We start from the raw sequence: 19,446 nt of genomic DNA on the forward strand, positions 1-19,446 counted from the left end.
TATTATTACTAACTTTAAATAAGTTAATAAATGTTTTTTATATTTCTCAACCTTAATATCTAATAACATAAATATCAATAAGACACGAAGCTCTTTGGGCTCCTTAATAATTATTAAGAATGAAAGGGGTCCTAAAGTTTGAGAACCTCAGATCTAACTCTAGTAAAACAATCGTTACATAATAAGCAGGGTAATTCTAAGCCTCCCTTAGAGATATATGATCTCCTAGCTCCAGGTGCAAGTCTAGAATACAGATCCAGATTTAACCAGAGCAGATAAGAATTTTAAGAGGGTTGGAAGAAAAAAAAACTTCTCTGCAAATTTGAATGAGATGAGATGGCCACTATACCAGTTTCCATGGCAGCTAGCAATTATGCTAGAACTTCCCTAATGGCATTAGTACCAAACTGCTGAAGGTATTAAATGTCATTTTCCATCTCAAATCTCCAACTCAGCCTCTCTTATTACTTTGATTCCCAGGAAACAGGAAAAAAAAGTCCACTTCTAAGCCAAGATTCCAAACTGACAAGTACAGTCATTTATATATACCTGTCACTATACACAGATCGTTCAAAAAATAATACAGGTTCCTCTGCATCTTTGAGCTTGCCATTGAGAGCAGCAAGCTGAGCTCGTATTCGACTGAGGCAGGCATATGACTGGAAGGTGAAAGACCACCGTTCAGGTTTCTCATACATCATCTGAAGAACATTCCCACCACTTTTCTGAGACGTTGTCAGTTCCTATTTTGAATTTGAAAAAGGAAACAAAAAGCAATGATCAATAGGGCTATTTTAATATTTTTTAAGTTAAAAAAATTGGATAAATAAAAAAACCCAAAAAACCCAATTTAAAAAATGGGTAGAAGACCTGAATATACATTTTCCCAAAGATATACAGATGGCTAATAGGCATACGAAAATATGCTCAACATTGCTAATTTAGAGAAACACAAATCAAGACAATGAGATATTCACACCTGCCTCTGAACACAGTGAAATTACTTATTGCTCTTACAAAATATCACAAAAGTTTACTAGTAACACTGCTTTGTTCAGATTTCTAGCCTAGCACCTTCCCTGGACAGAGTACGATGTGTTTAAGTAATTAAACAGGCAAAGCCATCTTAGGTCCCTTCCAGTATTCCTATCACACTGAAAAACTCCTGAGATACCTTGGTGGTATCTACTTGCTAATCTCTCTCCAACCACAGCATCCACTTTTCTATATTCTGTAAAGCCAATTTCCTGTTATTAGATTTTTATATAATCTGATTAAAGTCGTTTATATTAGGGAATATCTGATTTAAACAATGAATTTTTTTTAAAGAGGCTTGGTATCCTCAATGAATCATTTGCAAAAAATATAGAAAATAATTTTGAGCATCTTTCCATTGCCACTTCACTACTACAGGCCAAAGTCAGCAAATCCTAACATTCGAAGCTTCCAAATCAAAAAAAAGGGGAGGGTGGGGGTAAAGAGAAAGAAGCCACTGAAATTTCTTCCTTTTTTTTATTTTATAAATTTATTTATTTATTTTTGGCTTCACTGGGTCTTCGTTGCTGAGTGCGGGCTTTCTCTAGTTGTGGTGAGTGGGGGCATCACTTCATTGCGGTGTATGGGCTTCTCGTTGCAGTGGCTTCTCTTGCTGTGGAGCACAGGCTCTAGGTGCACGGGCTTCAGTAGTTGCAGCATGCAGGCTCAGTAGTTGTGGCTCGTGGGCTCTAGAGCACAGGCTCAGTAGTTGTGGCGCACGGGCTTAGTCGCTCCACAGCACGTGGGATCTTCCCGGACCAGGGGTCGAACCCGTGTCTCCTGCACTGGCAGGCGGATTCTTAACAACTGTGCCACCAGGGAAGTCCCTGAAATTTCTTCCTTTGAATGACAGTATTTTCTTTCTTTTTAAATTAAAACTGACTGCACAGTAATAGAATATATTAGAATACTTTTGATATTAGAGTTGTCAGATTAAGAAAGAAAAAACAAGGGACATCCCTGACGATCCAGTGGTTAAGACTCCACACTCCCAATGCAAGGGACATGGGTTCGATCCCTGGTCAGAGAACTAAGATCCATTCTATGTGCCGCGTGGCCAAATAAAATAAAAATTTAAAAAAAGAAAGAAAGAAGAAACAAAACCCAGGACCCAGGGATGCTTCATCATCTTTTCTATGTCAAGCTATATAAAGATTCCCCCAACAGCTATACAGTCTTTAATCTTGTTTTCTAACTTTCAAGGAATAAAATATGACTGCCTAATTCCTATTCTCAATCCTAGTTCAAATACCCCTGAACACTTCCTGAAAGTTCATGCTCAATGTAGGTGGTTTTCCTCTGAGGGAAAAAAAAAAAAAATCCAGAAGTGTAAACATTACAACGGACCTCAGTTTCAGTTAAGAACGAAAAACCACACAAACACATGACACTTTGAGGCAGAATTTAAATTTCATACCACAAACCACATAATTAAGTGAAACTTCTTCTCAAAACTGGAAGAAAAAAAAGATAAAATGGCAAGAGGCTAACAGTCAACAATAGGGCTGTTTAGAAATACTGAGCAGATGATGAACTGAAATAAGGGTAAAGTAACTGCCTTCCCAAACTGCTTAAAGAATAAATTTAATTTTATTAGTTTCAAGGGCCTTTGTTAATTTAATTATGAACTGACTTTCCACTTATTCATCATCATCCAGGGAGAAAATGTTTCATACAAGTGAATTTTTCCAGCTAAATGAAGTATATCAACTCAACCAAAACTTTCGTGTAGTTATTTTTATAAAGAGGACAGTATTGTCTATTTTATTTTCCTACCCTAGTAAGCATAGCATTTTGGAAATTACTCTTAGTAACAGAGACAACTTTATGAACACTGACTGCTGGATTTATAAGAGAACTTAGCTAAAGAGCACAAGCTGCTATTCCACACATTAAAAAAAAATTAATTTTTAAAAATTTAAGAAAATATATCAGGCACAGAAACACTAGTATGAAAAGATATATGTACCCTTAGGTTCATTGCAGCATTATTTACAATAGCCAAAATATGGAAACAACCTAAGTGTCTGTAGACAGATGAATGGATAATGATGTGGTGTATGTATACAATGGAATACTACTTGGCCATAAAAGAGAACAAAATCTTGCCATTTGAAACAACATTAATGGAACTTAAGGGTATTATGCTAAGTGAAACAGGTCAGACAGAGAAAGACAAATACCACATGATATCATTTACATGTGGAATCAAACAAACAAAACCAAACCCCCAGCCTCACAGGTCTAGATGGGGGGTTGCCAGAGTGGAGGGAGGTAGGGGATGTGGGGTGAAATGGGTAAAGGGGATCAAGAAGTACAAATTTCCAGTTATAAAATAAATAAGCACAGCATGCGGGATAGAGTCAATGATATTGTATCAACTTAGTATGGTGACAGTACCTAGACTTCCTGTGGTGATCATTTTTACAATGTACACGAATGTTGAATCACTATATTGGACACCTGAAACTAATACAATATTATATGTCAATTATAGCTCAATAAAATATATTTAAATATTAAATACATAATATTAAATTATTAATTATCAAATAATCAAAAAATATACATTAAAAAGTTTTTTTACTTGACACTAAAAGAGGGGCAGAGGTGTAGTGGTATTTACATATACATGGAATTCTCTGCAGTATAAATGTTAATTCAAAACACAAAATTTAAGTCTTGGATTAGTCTGCTCTATCCCTGGTTGCATTATCTGTAGCTTACTTAGCATATTTTCAAAAAAGAATGTGCTTAGGAATGTGAACACAAAGGCCATATTTAAGTTTTCTTAAAAGTTTATTTTTTATGTCTTAGATTTAGAAAATAAAGAATTTTCGTTGAAGAACTAGTAAGTTCATTACACAAAATATCCCTTCATTAAGAAAATATACTTCAATTTTAATGATAATTATAATAATATCTACTGTTTATTATTTATTTTATGCCAGGGACTACATGAAAAGTTTTACATACATTATCTCGACCCTATGAAATAGTCATTACTGACACTATTTTATAAATTTTAAAAATGGGGCTCAAGAAGGTTGAATAACTCATTAATATCAATACATCTGGTAAGCAGCAAAACTAGGATTCAAGCCTAAGACTGACAATAAAGCCATATTCTTTCCAAAATGTTGATCTGCTATTAAATACTGAAGTTATATCGTATCTATAAAGCAAGTAATACTTAATTTGATTTCTTGAAGGGAGATATTCAGATACTATGTGGATAATTAACTGGTGCTGGTGCTCTGTATTTTAATAATTTTATCTTAGACATGGATAACTTTACATAATTATACAATAGAGAATTCACTAATGACATAAATACAAATTCACTAGTGAAAATACATCTGAGTTATTTTTATAAATAAAACTAACCGTGAAAAACAATTTTTTGTCTTTATCATTATCTGGGCTTACTATTTCAGGTTGTCTTTGGTGCACAAATACCTATTACCAAAATAACCATCAACTTTATTTTGTTTTGTTTTGTTTCTGGCTGCGCCCCAAGGCTTGTTGGATGTCAGCTCCCTGACTAGGGATCGAACCTGTGCCCCCTGCAATGGAAGAGCGGAGTCCTAACCACTTGGACCACCAGAGAATCCCCTAAAATAACCCATTAACTTTAAAATAAACTTCAACAACTTCTACATTGATTAATTAAACATGGCACTTTTGAGTTTAAGTTACATTAACAAATATATTTAAAGTACTTCTATTTAGAAATTGCGTGTGATAGATACTACTACGTGTTCCCTAAAACCAGGTTGTTTTTCTTCCTGGACACACAGCTAGGCTTTATTTCCCAGTCTCCATTGTAATTAACTATAGCCAGAAGACTCAGTTCTAGCCAGTGGAAGTAGGGCAGAAGCAATGTTTATCATGTCCAGGCTGGACCCATAAAAACCTCTCAAAAGCGAGGATTCTTTCTTTATTCATCAACTGGAAGCAAAAGACACCAAGGCCCTAGAGCAGCGGTTTTCAACTTCAACTCCAGGGCAGGGGTACCAAAGTATGATCCCCATAACAGCAGCATCAACCTCACTTGGGAACTTGAGAGAAATGCACATTTTCAACACCCCACTGCCAGACCTATTAAATCAGAAACTGGGGTTGAGGGCCAAGTCTTTGTTTTAACAAGTCCTCCAGGTGACTCTGCTGAACCACTAAAGTTTGAAGCACTGTCCTAGAGGTTAGATGAGCCACACATTAGAAGGGGTCTGGGTCTCTGAGTGACAGCATGGTATGCCATCCACTCAATACCATATTGTACTGTACACTGCCTGAGAAATGAAATTTTATCATCTTAAACCACAGAGACTTTACTATAGCAGCAAGTATTACCTTAAATTTACCTGATACGGACTTCCTTGGTGGCGCAGTGGTTAAGAATGCACCACAACTACTGAGCCTGCGCTCTAGAGCCCACGAACCACAACTACTGAAGCTGTGCTCCCACAACAAAAGAAGCCACCACAATGAGAAGCCCACGCACCATAATGAAGAGTAGCCCCTGCTCACCATAACTAGAGAAAGTCTGCAAGCAGCAACGAAGACCCAATGCAGCCAAAAATAAAATTAAAAAAAAAATGACTTATCAAAAAATATGCTGTTGTTTCACAGATAAGTATATTTTATCCCTTCTTTCACAGAGTTACTAATTTTTCAGTGACTTCTTAGTGGTAAGAAGTGTTAGATAAAAGTAAAATAGCATTCCACAGTAAATAACAAAGATCTCCCAAAAGAATTCAGCTCACTGAGAGAAACAGACTAAAAATATCTTCCTAACAGTCTGTAGACCTCAAAAAACAGGCTAAAAGAAAGCAATTAAATCAAAGCTTTGGGCTTAAATAATAACATAAATCACCAAATAAAGCACATTGTTATTTGAAATAAATCTTTAATACAAAGACTGATAATCATCTGGGTCATATGATTTAAAGATACTCTTACCATGGGAGGAGAAGGGACAGGAGACTACATAATCTTTCGAGGTACTTCCTCCCTCTTTATTTTGCTGTAATTGGTGGGAGCTCATCGATAGTATAGCAACATTTCAGCCACTAGATGGCAGGTAAAAAACAAAACCAGCTAAACATGCAGGTGCAAATTAAATTACTGACTAGGGGAAGAGATCAAAGGTACCAGCAGCCCAACTCTTCCCATCCCAGTGTTGCTGCCAAGAAGTGTGATTAAATGGAGAACATTCGAAGTAGGACTGGCCTTACCAGAGTTGGGTCTGAAGACAGTCTACTTCTCACTATTGACAGCACGCTAAGAAAGCTTAGATTTGGATAGTGGTTCACACTATAATCCCAAGGAATAGGTCAGGGATGGGTCTGGGGAAGAAGGGCCCCAGGATGAGGGAAGAAATTCCATTTCTTGAGGTCCAGGAAAAAAGAAAATATCCAAAGATACTGAGAACCCACCCACTCATTACTACCCTCACACTCCGCTACCTTATCCCCAAAATACTATCCCCACAATCTGAAACTCCACCTAAGTGGAGAGGATTAACAACATAGTAGCCTTTAATACACACACAAAATTAAAACTATCCTCCAAGAATGTACACAAATATACAAAATCCAATGAAGGTTACCAAATTGTAACATGGTGGAGACATGACTGGATTACAGGAAACTGATGAAAGTATATGTTAATGAAAGTATATGTTAACAATAATAGTAGGTTCACTTGCATGGTAGTTATAAAGAAAGTTTGGAATTTTGACTCTAGTACACAGGAAGAAAATGCTCCAGCCCATAAACATGAATATCAGATCCATGAAGCCAATTCTTAAAATGGAGACAGATGCATCAATGCATCTTAGTCTGATGACATCAGTCATTAAGATAATATAACTAATTCCCCTGAGCTCTGATTCTAAGCTTAATAGGCAACCTTCTTATTATAAATTGGCTTCCCGTGTATATTAATGCAATGTTTTCAACCTCTCCTCTCTAACACAACTAAAGGGTTCAATTCACTCCTAACACTAACAATGATTCACTAGGACAGTCATTTTTAACCAGGAGGCATCCCACATATTTAAATTCCCAAGGGATTGTTTGTTGTTTGAAAAAGCACCAAATCCTTGAGATCTTATAAGTTCCTTCTACTGGGCCTATATAGAGAATGGGTTGACCTACATCAATGCATCTGATAATTACATTTCTCTCTGCAAATTAAAATTTTTGACATTATAGTTTTTATATATGTTCCTGTGTGCTTGGTTAATATAAGGTACACTGGGAATTCCCTGGCGGTCCAGTGGTTAGGACTCTGTGCTTCCATTGCAGGAGGCACAGGTTCAATCCTTGGTGGTCGGGGAACTAAGTTGTGCAGTGCGACAAAAAAAAAAAAAAAAAAAAAAAGTAAGGTACACTGAGAGGCAGAAACATTTAATGTGCCAACAAACCAGTTATACATGTTTAATATGAGTTAGAAGCTATGATATTAAAATTAGAATGGACCTTAAATGAAGGTCACCTAATCCAATCTAGTCTAACATTCCCCCAATGAAAGAGTTCCTTCTGTATTTCTCACATTGGTTTAATTTGGCTACTTTCTACCTAACCCCTGAGAATGACTGCACTGACAGTTGACCCCAGAAATGAGGGGGAGAAAGACTATTTTTAGAACACAGGTCTCTCATTTCTAAATGTAAGCAAACTTGAATAGGGCACTTTGAAAGAGGCCACAAGACATACTTTAAGAGGCAAAAATGCAGGGTGAGGGAAGACAGAAGATCCAAAGGAAAATGGGCAAAAGAACCTGAAAAGGGACTTTACAAAAGGAATCCAAATGGCAAATTAATTAATTAATTAAAGGAGCACCATCTCATTAGCAATCAGGAAAATATAAATTTAAACATAAAAGATATTAAATGTTCGACAGAATAATAAAATTTAGGAAGCTGGACAATACTAAATACTGGCAAAGGGGTGGACCAGTGACAGCTTCAGTACACTGTGGGGAATGTAAACTGGTAAAACCATTTCAGAAAACAGGCATCAAACACATACCCACCACCCAGTAATTTTACTTCTTATTCCAAGAGAAACTCTTGCATGTGTACACCAGGATTCATATTCCTAACAGGGCTGTTTTTACAGCAACTAAAGTAGGAACCGCTCAAAAACTGATTAAAGGTATAGAATGGACCAACAGTGATATATGAACACAACTGAATACCATATGGCAATGAAAATGAACAAGCTATAGCTGCATGCAACAATATAGACAAATTTCACAAACTTATTAAGCAAAATAAGCAAGAGGAAAAGGAATGCAAACAGATGATTTCATTTATACAACATTAAAAAACAGACAAAACATTATATTTCTTAGAGATATGTTCATGTACATAAAATTCTTTTTAGAAAGCAGAAAAATTATTATCACAAGAATTATTTTATGTGAGTGATTACCCCTAGCGGAGTTATTACCCTTGGGAAGGAGATACTGTGACCTGAGAAGAACAAACAGGGACTTCTTGAACAAGAAGGTAATGGTCTATTTCTTGACCTGGGTGATGGTTACAAAGATGATAGCCTTCAAATTGTTCTTTAAACTGTACATAGGTTTATATACTTTTCTATAGTTATATCATATGTCAATAAAAAATGTTAAAAGCAAATAAATTTACCCACTTTAAAACTCTACTTAAGGCTAACTCTGCCCTTCCTCAAAGACCAGACTGAAATATCAATTTCTTAAGAAGATGGAGTCCATATGGGAAGGAAGTCCCTTCAGGGTTTAGTCCTAGATTATTCAAAGGATTGGGGTGTAGTGAGTTGGGTCCCAGACCTAAAGTTAACTATGTTTGGCAAACAGGTATTTGAGAAAATACTTGTGGTTATTAAAAACCAGTGTCCCCAAAGTCTGCAGAGTACCTTGGCTGGTGACTCCTCCTTGTATATATGATTCACATTTTAAACATTCAATTATTATTCCTAGATTCCCTAGACCAACAGCTAAACTTTTTTTTTTTTTAACAGCTAAACTTTTAAAATGAGACTTTTTTTTCAAAACCTCTCTGTCCTCCTCAGACCTAACAAAGTAAGTTTCTAGCACACATTTCCATTTTTCCATTTCTGCTATGCTGCTTTCAATTTCAATTCTCATTTCTCCAGAAATAAAAATCTTAGCAATCAGATCTCTCTTCATACACATACAATAAAGTTTGCTGTAAAGAATGGAATTTAACGATTATGCCCTCTTTCTCATTTGTAGTGTAGGATGGAAAGTTCTGGGAAATTGAAACTTGTGTCCAGGGTGAAAGTCCGACATGAACGAAAGTACAAAAATAATGGCTGTCTCTAAGACAAAAGTCCTGAAAAATAAACTAGTAAAATTCAGCTATTGGGTAGCTGTTTTTGCTTTTCTTATTTACCTATTTTTTTTTTTTTTTTTTTTTTTTTTTTTTTGCGGTACGCGGGCCTCTCACTGTTGTGGCCTCTCCCGTTGCGGAGCACAGGCTCCGGACGCGCAGGCTCAGTGGCCATGGCTCACGGGCCCAGCCGCTCCGCAACATGTGGGATCTTCCCGGACCGGGGCACGAACCCGCGTTCCCTGCATCGGCAGGGGGACTCTCAACCACTGCGCCACCAGGGAAGCCCCTTTACCTATTTTTAAACAAAATGTAAAAAGCCACGCAAGAAATTTAACTTAAAATTAGATTTTTTAAAAATGTTTTAATTGGGCTTCCTGGTGGCACAGTGGTTGAGAATCTGCCTTCTAATGCAGGGGACACGGGTTCGACCCCTGGTCTGGGAGGATCCCACATGCCGCGGAGCAACTAGGCCCGTGAGCCACAACTACTGAGCTTGCGCGTCTGGAGCCTGTGCTCCGCAACAAGAGAAGCCGTGATAGTGAGAGGCCCGCGCACCGCGATGAAGAGTGCCCCCTGCTTGCCACAACTAGAGAAAGCCCTCGCACAGAAACGAAGACCCAACACAGCAAAAATTAATTAATTAATTAATAAACTCCTACCCCCCAACATCTTCTTTAAAAAAAAAAAGTTTTAATTAATTTTTTAAAACTTTTAAAATTCTACTTAGATGCAATGGAGTGCATAATCTTAAGTGCATAGTTCAATGCGTGTTATACATATATATACACTTCCACATAACTACTGCCCAATAAAGATACAGACTTAGAGCTATATTTAAAACTTTGTTTGTTTGCTTTTTTTAAATTTATTTATTTTTGACTGCATGGGGTCTTTGTTGCTGCGTGTGGGCTTTCTCTAGTTGTGGCGAGCGGGGGCTGCTCTTCATTGCAGTGTGCGGGCTTCTCACTCCAGTGGTTTCTCTTGCTGTGGAGCACAGGCTCTAGGCACACGGGCTCAGTAGTTGTGGCTTGCGGGCTCCAGAGTGCAGGCTCAGTAGTTGTGGTGCACAGGCTTCGTTGCTCCGTGGCATGTGGAATCGTCCAGGACCAGGGCTTGAACCCGTGTTCCCTGCACCGGCAGGAGGATTCTTAACCACTGTGCCACCAGGGAAGCCCTATATTTGAAAGTTTTATTGCAAAAGGAAAAAAAACAAAACAAAAAAAATCCAAGAATACAACTGTTCTCTAAATCAAAAATTTTTATTTTATTAAATAAAGTTTATTTTCATACCTTAAATTCATCCTGAGTACTCTGAACATTGCACCACCTGGCAACAGGTTCAGGAACCACTTCCCAATCCTCACAGACTTGTTTAAGGATATTCACAAATGTTGACTTCCCAGCAGCTGTTGTGAGAGGAAAAGTGAAACTGAGGAAGGAAATTTATCAGGAAAAAAATGCCAAGACAGCCATCAGCTTTTACAAAATTTATAATAGCAAACAATAGAAAAAAGAAAAGCATTCGATTTTCTAAACTTTCTCTTTTAGACTTTATTTAAATGAAAAGTAAAAGGATCCCTGCCCACCTGTATTAAGCTCATTTGTTTGTTACTGTTTTTAGTTTACCAAAGCCATGGAACAGAATTTTAAAAATTCTAGGGAATTCCCCGGAGGTCCAGTGATTAGAACTCCGCACTTCCAATTCAGGGGGGATGGGTCCCATCCCTGGTCTGGTCCAGGAACTAAGATCCCGCAAGCCGCTCAGCGCGGCCAAAAAAAAAAAAAAAAAAGGTAAAAATTCTAGTCCTAGACTTACTTTCCTTAACAAAACAGAGATAACTGTGGAAAGTGGTTAAGGCTATTATCCCACTTAATTAGGTATGTAATTTTGGGCAAGTCACTGAACCTCTCAGAACCTGTTTCCTCATAATACAATGGAGACTGTAATAATAATACCCTCCTCATGGAAACTGCTGTGATAAATAAGTAAACTATCACAGCAGTGACAGTCATTCCAGGCTCTTGCATTTTCAAAATTTTCCTCTCTACTGGCTCTATTTGTTCAGTTTACAAACAAACTCAGGTTTTTCCTATCTAAAACCAATCTAGAAACAACCAAATAAACCACAAAATTAATATAAAGATGCATCCAGGGAATTCCCTGGTGGTCCAGTAGTTAGGACTCTGAGCTCTCACTGCCAAGGGCCAGGGTTCAATCCCTGGTCGTGGAACTAAGATTCAACAAGCCAAGCAGTGTGGCCAGAAAAAAAAAAAAAAAAAAAGCATCCAATTCCCAGAGTTTTAGGATGGGAAATAATATGATTATTATATGACACTAATTATCATATGACACTATGGCTAACAGAAATTATAAAAATATTTTTGCAAAACACTTCCTACAAGCAATAGCCAAGTTTTTTCTGCTTCACTTTTATGGTTCTGTGCACTCTATCAAACTCCTTAAAAAAAAAAAAAAGTTGTATAGACTTTACTTCTCCCTGATCATTCACTAGTTTCTGAGATATCTAGAAGGAAAAAAAGAAAACAGTTTGGGTGTAACCAAGACATTATATTCACTATTTTAAAATTATCTGGGAGGGTTTCGCTGGTGGCGCAGTGGTTGAGAGTCCGCCTGCCGATGCAGGGGATACGGGTTCGTGCCCTGGTCCGGGAAGATCCCACATGACGCGGAGCAGCTAGGCCCGTGGGCCATGGCCACTGAGCCTGCGCGTCCGGAGCCTGTGCTCCGTGGGAGAGGCCACAACAGTAAGAGGCCCGTGTACCGGGAAAAAAAAAAAATCTGGTAATTCATTCAATCTAATAGTAGGGAAAGTCTAGACCTAGAATTTGACAGGGTTTAACAATACTCTTAATGACCACCACACCCTTCCTATCTGAAGTCACCAAATGTGATTATATTAGTCATCTCTGGTCAGCATGATGTTTTCTCTCTCTCTCCATATATATGAATACAAATGCACACGCACACAGATAAACATATAAAAAACAGCAACTGAAGCAAAGCCTCCTCTTCCTTATAAACTGGATCCAAAGAGGGCAAAAAGAACTTACCTTTGACTTGAAGAACTATAATCAAACCTAAAACATTACATAGGTCGATAGAAAAGAAAAAAAAAAAAAAAAGAGGAAGGGTCAATCAGAAGGTAACACAGAGAGAAGAGTTAAGAAGCAAAACACAAAAGTCATATTACCACCAGAGGACAGGCAAAAAACTTTTAAGGATAAACTAGATGACCATGAGGTTTAATCATAGGAAAAACACTGGTGGACCACAAATTTCATGTGAAGAGGGTAAGCACAGAAACTGTAAGGCATTAAGAAGTGAATGGAAGCATATAAAACGTTCACCAGACATTCACTGAGCTAGACGGAGGAAGGAAGGAAAACATGATGTTCAGAAAGAGCACCCAAGGAACACATTAAAACACCAGCCATCAGCTAGAGTCTGAAAGCACTTAAGGCTAGAGCATTCAGCTTTCTTCTGATACTGCTTACAAACAGAAAAAGTTCATGTGGTCATACTCTGAAATTTTAAGAGTAATAACAGTTACTCTCTAAAATTACTCTTTATTTCAAGCAGTGTAAAAATAGTTACCTGCAGTTCCCAATCAGACTAATATCCAGTTCCTTAACTTTTGAGGAGGAAATGGGGGGCTTGAAAATAAGCTAATTAATAAATTAAAATTCTAGGAAGGCAAAGGAGAACAAGAACCAAGGACACTGATGTTAATACTTTAAAAAGTCATGGGACCTAACAAAATTATTAATGCCAAGTAGGCATAATGATGCCAAAAATCATTCTATACAGACCATTAAGATGAGAAGTAGGTAAGGACTCCAAAATCTAACGTAAGAGAGTAATTTAGTTAGAGAACATGAGAAAACAAGTTACATGAGTATGAAATGAAAATGACCAGTTAAAGTTCAAATTCTAGAAAATAGACGAATCATGAAATAGTCTTCTATAAACAGATTAGCAATTTGTACATATATGGCTTATTTGGGTCTGGCAAATAAGGCGGAGGGCACATGAACAACAGTATAAGAGCATTAATAAACAGCAAATGACAAAGCTGCAGTGTCAGGGAAAACAGTTAAGTGGTAAGTGACATATCCCATCTAAAGAGCAAATGGTTCTCTTACAGAAACACAGTGCTACCAGATCTTCAGATTTTTCAAGAGAAGCCAAGAACCTAGATGTTTATGGGAAATCTCAACATTTGTAAATGCTAGCAACTAATTAAAAATGTTTTTTTCAAAGTTGGGCATGCCAATATTGTGTAACTGCAGGCCATCAGTTTGCAACTCCTTCCAGTGTAGGTAATGGGGAGGTCAGAGAATTTTAAGCAAGGGATAACACAATCACATTTGTATACACAAAGACTGCTCTGGGAGAATTCTGAGAAATTGGAGAGGGGGTGATATATTAGGAAATTATTTTAGGTGCTGAGAAGATTAAAGATGCTTGGAAGGAAGTAAATTTCCAGATATGATACACTGCTTCAGTGGATTTAGGAAAGGGAAGGGATTGTGGTATAAATCTGAGAGGTTGTTCATTCAAATTTACTTTTGAAAAGGTTTTGTTCATCTACTTTCTCCTGTCTTTATACATGGTCTTCTATATCCAATAAGTAGCTGTGAGGAATCATACTAGTAAACATTCACCTTCAAAGAACTTATCCAGCTAAGAAGAAATGAGAGTCTATTACATTGATCTTTCACTGGTGCCTTAATATTGGAGCAATGAAACAAGATGTCCTCTTTGAGGGTGTGTCCAGCTTTTCCTATTCCTTGGAATGCTGCTAAAGCACCTGTTTGCCTTGCCTTTTAAAAGAAGTACAAGTGCTTTCAGCACAGTAAGAATTAAAATTTGCTGTATGCATGAATGGCCAGTACCTAACTTGGAACCAAAAAAAACAAAATCCTACCAAAACAGGAAGTACCAGGCATAGGTTTCCTGTGGTAGGAAATAGAGAAGAATCGGGAGTTCTCATGTATCTTGCAAAATGACATCTGGGTTAAGAACAGAAACAGCAGTGGTCTTTGAATAACACAATGTTTACTTGGATGTTGGGTAGGGAGTGAGGAACTCCTTCTGCTAAGATCATTTAAAAATTCTTTCCTTGTACTTGAATGTTTACAGCAGTTTTATCCATAATCTAAATACTGGAAACAATCCAAATGTCCACAATTGGGAGAGAGAAATTGTGGTATATCCGTGCAGTGGAATACTACTCAGAAACAAAAAAGAACAAACCACAGATACAAGCAACATGAATAAATGTAAAAGCATTATGCTAAACTAGAGAAGCAAGACACAAAAGGCTACATACTCTATGAATCCATTTATATGACATTCTGAAAAAGGCAAAACTTACAGGATTAGAAATCAGATTACCGCTTGCCAGGGGATAGGAATGGAGAGGAGACTGACTACAAAGAAGCAAGAGGGAACTTTCTGCAGGGATGGAAATGTTCTGAATGTTGATCATGGTGGTAGTAAAACATTGTATGTTTGTCAAACCTCATAGAGGGGTATACCTAAAAAGGAATCCTTTAACTTATGTATATTGCACCTCAAGAACTGACATACAGACACATCCAAAAAAAACACCACACACCGCAAAAACAGAACCCTTCCCAAACAAAGAGGATGAAAGGGACCCCAAGCGCGCCTCACAAGACCCGCAGGCCTAGGCCGGCCGCCTGACGCCCAGGGGTCACGAACACCCTCGTGGCACGGGAGGGAAGCTGGAGAGGCAAGAGAAGGGTGCTTTCGGCGGCTGGGGAATTTGAGGGCGCGTCTGCAGCACAGGAGCAGGCTGGGAGGAAAGCCCTCAATGAGGAGGAGCAGGGATGAAGCGAAGGGGCGCTTCAGCCGCCGCTGCCGCGACTACCCCTGCGTTGGGACCAACACTTCCCGAGGTTCCTTACCGATGTTCCCTTCGATGGAAATTTTCTTGATGCGGGTCCCCTCAGAGCTGGCTGCGGGAGATGGGCAGCTCCTCTTGGGTGGGGTGGCCATGCCTCGTCTTGTGGCGGCCCCGAGCGCGTCGGGCAGGGAGCGCCGGGAGGTGGTCAAAGGTGTGCGCGACTGGGCCGCCGCCGCCGAGGAGCTCGCCTTGAACCGCAGGCTCTCTGGCCGGCGGGTACCCGGGTTTGATTTTGGCGCGCGGCTGCAGCTGCCGACTGAGGCGGGACTGTGAAGTGGCCGCCCGCCCAGCGGGGAAGCCACGCCCCCGCCTTCCCCTAAACCTGAGTTCCCTCCTGGGCCCCTCCGCCGGAGCCCGCCTAGCGCGGGGCCCCTGCGTGCGCGCCCAGCACGAAGGGTCACGGGGAGCGGGGGGGCGGGGCCGCGCGTGCGCAGGCGCTTCTCTGCCCAGAAGGCGGTGGCAGGGAGGGTTCCCTGAATCTTGTGGGAATCCGGGCGGGTGCCCAAAGGTCGAAAAGCGCTCGAGGGTAGAGGTCGCGCCACCTGCCCTCGTCACCAGGAGTGGGCCGGGCTTTGGGGAACTCGTTTGTCCCGTGGGGTTTGTGGGTTCTGAGCGTCTGGACCGAATTGGTTGGACTTGAAACTTTGAACTTGTCAGGGGTGAGGCAGTGAGTAGTAGAAAAACCAAACGGATTACCCTGTGTTCTCAGCCTGGAGGCTATCATCAGGCCAGGTGGCGCTGGGAATGTATTGCCGTCTTACTGTGTGCCAGACATTATTTTGAACGTTTTTCATTGGTTAACTAGCAATCAAGTGCCAGAGATCCTACCGTTAGCCCCATTTATCAGTGAGGAAACAGGCACTGAGGAGGGATGTTGAAAGTCTCAAAGTCAGTGTGAGTGGAACTGGGATGGGAATTGAAGTATTCAGATGCCACACCACAGGAAGCCTTTTCTGATCTCTCATATCCTGATTTGGATGCCCCATTTATGCTGAAGGGGAGCAGAAGGTGCCACCCCCAAATTTGCCACTTTGGCATATTACTTTGAATTAAATAAGGACACTCTGACCGTCCTTTGTTCCTCCTGAAGGCGGGGGCTAACTCTCCCATATAAAAGTTACCTTCCCTGTACCAGGAGGGTAGAAGGCAACCTATCGCCAGAGACTGGGAATTTAGGGCAGAGAAGACTGGATAAATAAACCTTGTTACTGTTTCAACAATTTACTACACCAGGCCCAAACCCCTTCGTCTTGTCAATTCATCACAAATTTATTGTTTCTTTGTCTAAAGGATATAAAAGCTTCCTGCTTTAGTCATTTCATTGAGTCTTACATTTTTATGGGGCTCCCGTATGTAATTAAATGTTTTTCTCCTGTTAATTTTATGTCAACTTCATTATTAGACCAGCACCTAAAGAGGGAAAATTTCTCTGCCCTACAATGCTGTGAAGAAGTTACCACACTGGGTAGGTTTCTGTTCAGCATGACTATAAGCTTAATTAAATCTGCATACCCTACACCTAGCACATAGTCAACAAATGTATGTTGAATTTTTAAATGCCTACTTATGTGCCATGTCCTCTGCTAGATGACTCATCTAGCTGGGGACAAATGCAGTGTAGAAACGCCCAGAGGAATTTGTTTTTAATCACGGTAAAGACCTAGTAAACAGGCCACTCCCCAGTCTAGAAGTTCCCAAGTTCAAATTGTCTACATAAACCATAGGCCCTATTATTCTTTCCTACCTTACAACCAACATCAGACCTGAAATGCATCAAAAGGTGGAGTAAGAAGAAGGGGGTAAATGGTGAATCTTTTCTCAGAAATAGAAGGCAGAAATCAAAATGTGATTCCATGGGGAACTCTAGGATGAAAACAGAAAAAATCATTTTTTGTAAATTCCCTATTTCATTATGGTAGTATTTTATGTATATTACTTTTGTTTATCCCCACAGTAATTAGTAGCAGGATCCTGGAAATGAAAAAGGCCTGAATACTTGTCATGGGGATGGCAAGGAAGCTGGGGAAGCTACTAGGTTTTTGTTTTATTATATTTTGGTCCCACTGAGCAGATTGCGGGATCTTAGTTCCCCAACCAGGGATCAAGCCCAGGCCCCCAGCAATGGAAGCTCGAAGTCCTAACCACTGGACTGACAGGGAATTCCTGTTACTAGGTATTATATTCCACACCCAAACTTGGGGGAAAAAAAACATGTAATGGTAAGGGTTTTGGCAGCTACTGAGAGAGTAATAAGGCAAGGTAAGTCTCTGAGACCTTAGTGGAACTCACTAACTCCCATGTGGATCTGACAAAGATGTTTGGGGTTGAGGATTAGAAATCTCCAAGTGTGGTTCCCCCTCCACCAAACCAAACCAGACAAAAAACAACTAAACAAAAACAAAAACCACAAAAGAAGTACTTGTATAGTGCAGTGACTGAGAGTTTAAGCACTGGATAATTAAAGACTGGTTTCAAATCCCAGTTCTGCCAGTGTCTGGCTGTGAGAACTTGAGTTCCTCCAAGCTGAAGAGTGTACCTCAAAAATACAAATAGGGAAACAGGAAACCTAGCTCTTTTGACATCAATTTCAGCATAATTTCCCATTATGGAGCATAACCAGTCGATAACACAAGCAAGAGACTAGAGAAAAGCACTCTCAAAAGTACCTCCCTGATTTTTGTCCACAATCCCTTATCTGAAACTCTTGTAGTCAACTCTGTTTCAGAATTTTTAAAATTTTGGAATTTATGGGACTTCCCTGGTGGCGCAGTGGATAAGACTCTGCGCTCCCAATGCAGGGGCCTTGGGTTCAATCCTTGTTCGGGGAACTAGATCCCACATGCATGCCACAACTAAGAGTTCACATGCCACAACTAAGGAGCCCACCTGCCACAACTAAGGCCCGGCACAACCAAGTAAATAATTTTTTTTTAATTTTGGAATTTAGAAAAGAAATATAGTTATATACCACATATATTATGTAACCATTCCTCACCCTCCTGCAAAAGTGTTAAGTACACTAACATTTTGCAGTGAAACATGTTTTCACATTAAGTAGAATAAAGGCTATTAACCTCAGATCAGGTTAAGTTTGCAGTGAATTCAAGAAAATACTTTGTTTTCTGAGCCTTTCAGATGTTGGAATTACAGATAAAAGACAGGGTATTAGAGCAGGGGTCCCCAACCCCCTGTTAGAAACCCGGCTGCAAAGCAGGAGGTGAATGGCAGGTGAGCAAGGGAAGCTTCACCTGCCACTCCCCATCACTCCCCATTGCTCGCATTACCGCCTGAACCCCACCCCCGCTCCCCCCGCCCCCTGTCCGTGGAAAAATTGTCTTCCACAAAACCGGTCTCTGGTGCCAAAAAGGCTGGGGACCTCTGTATTAGAGCACTCAATCAGGTGTGAGCATGCTACCATCTCAACCCTTCCTTGCCAGAAATTTTACTACTCCTTCAAGTTAGGAATTCCTTTTCTCCAGCGGTAATGCTGGTATAACTAAAGAATGAGACAGGGTCTCCTAACTGATGACATTCAAGTTTATTAAGAAAACTCTAGGGATTTCCCTGGTGGTCCAGTGGCTAAGACTCCGAGCTCCCAATGCAGGGGGCCCGGGTTCGATCCCTGGTCAGGGAACTAGATCCCACACGCCCCAAATAAGAGCCCGCATGCGCAACTAAAAAAAAAAAAAAAATTTCCGCGTGCCGCAACTAAGACCCAGCACAGCCAAATAAATAAATAAATAAAACTCTAAACCAACTGAGAAAATGAGAACAAAGGCTGAAAAAATAAGAGGTCTTGAACATTGATAAGTAGTGGTTACACGGCCCCTGCATTTGTGTACACCAACCCAACAACTTCTGTAAAAGGATGTTTATCAACTTAATAAACTTGCTTATAAATTTCTACTTGCAACCTTCATTACTACCTAGAAAACAGAAGGATGCAGAAGCCATCATAACAGCAAGATTGGGAGAGTGCTTCCAGCAAGTCTGAAGTGTGACAGCAAAATAGCATACTAGCAGGGCATAGGAGCAAGCCAGCAGCCCTATATTAGCAAAGGAACATATATTTTGCTGCATGCTTGTAAAGGTGAACTTAAGTCATCAAGA

The 19,446-nt window shown here is 39.7% G+C and overlaps 1 protein-coding gene and 1 long non-coding RNA gene across 6 annotated transcripts in view; one reads left to right on the forward strand and one right to left on the reverse strand.

Annotated features, from left to right (window-relative positions):
• The window catches only part of DCK (deoxycytidine kinase), a 58,045-nt gene extending 42,300 nt beyond the window's left edge, over nucleotides 1–15,745 (reverse strand). For 4 of the 5 annotated variants that reach the window (XR_007477307.1, XM_033412505.2, XM_033412504.2 and 1 more), the window contains exons 1-3: nucleotides 15,338–15,745; nucleotides 10,673–10,788; nucleotides 550–743 (exon numbers count right to left, since the gene is read on the reverse strand). Coding sequence is in view for 4 of the 5 variants with exons in the window: in XM_033412505.2 (XP_033268396.1) it covers nucleotides 550–743; nucleotides 10,673–10,788; nucleotides 15,338–15,428 (401 nt within the window). In the remaining variant the exon portion in view is untranslated. The remainder of the gene's footprint in view (nucleotides 1–549; nucleotides 744–10,672; nucleotides 10,789–15,337) is intronic. The other variant, XM_004283570.3, reaches the window with a different exon arrangement.
• The window catches only part of LOC125964348 (uncharacterized), a 725,473-nt gene that overhangs the window by 700,132 nt on the left and 5,895 nt on the right, over nucleotides 1–19,446 (forward strand). The gene's annotated exons all lie outside the window — the stretch shown is intronic.

This window comes from Orcinus orca, chromosome 4 (assembly GCF_937001465.1).
Source record: "Orcinus orca chromosome 4, mOrcOrc1.1, whole genome shotgun sequence".
Lineage (NCBI taxonomy): Eukaryota > Metazoa > Chordata > Mammalia > Artiodactyla > Delphinidae > Orcinus > Orcinus orca.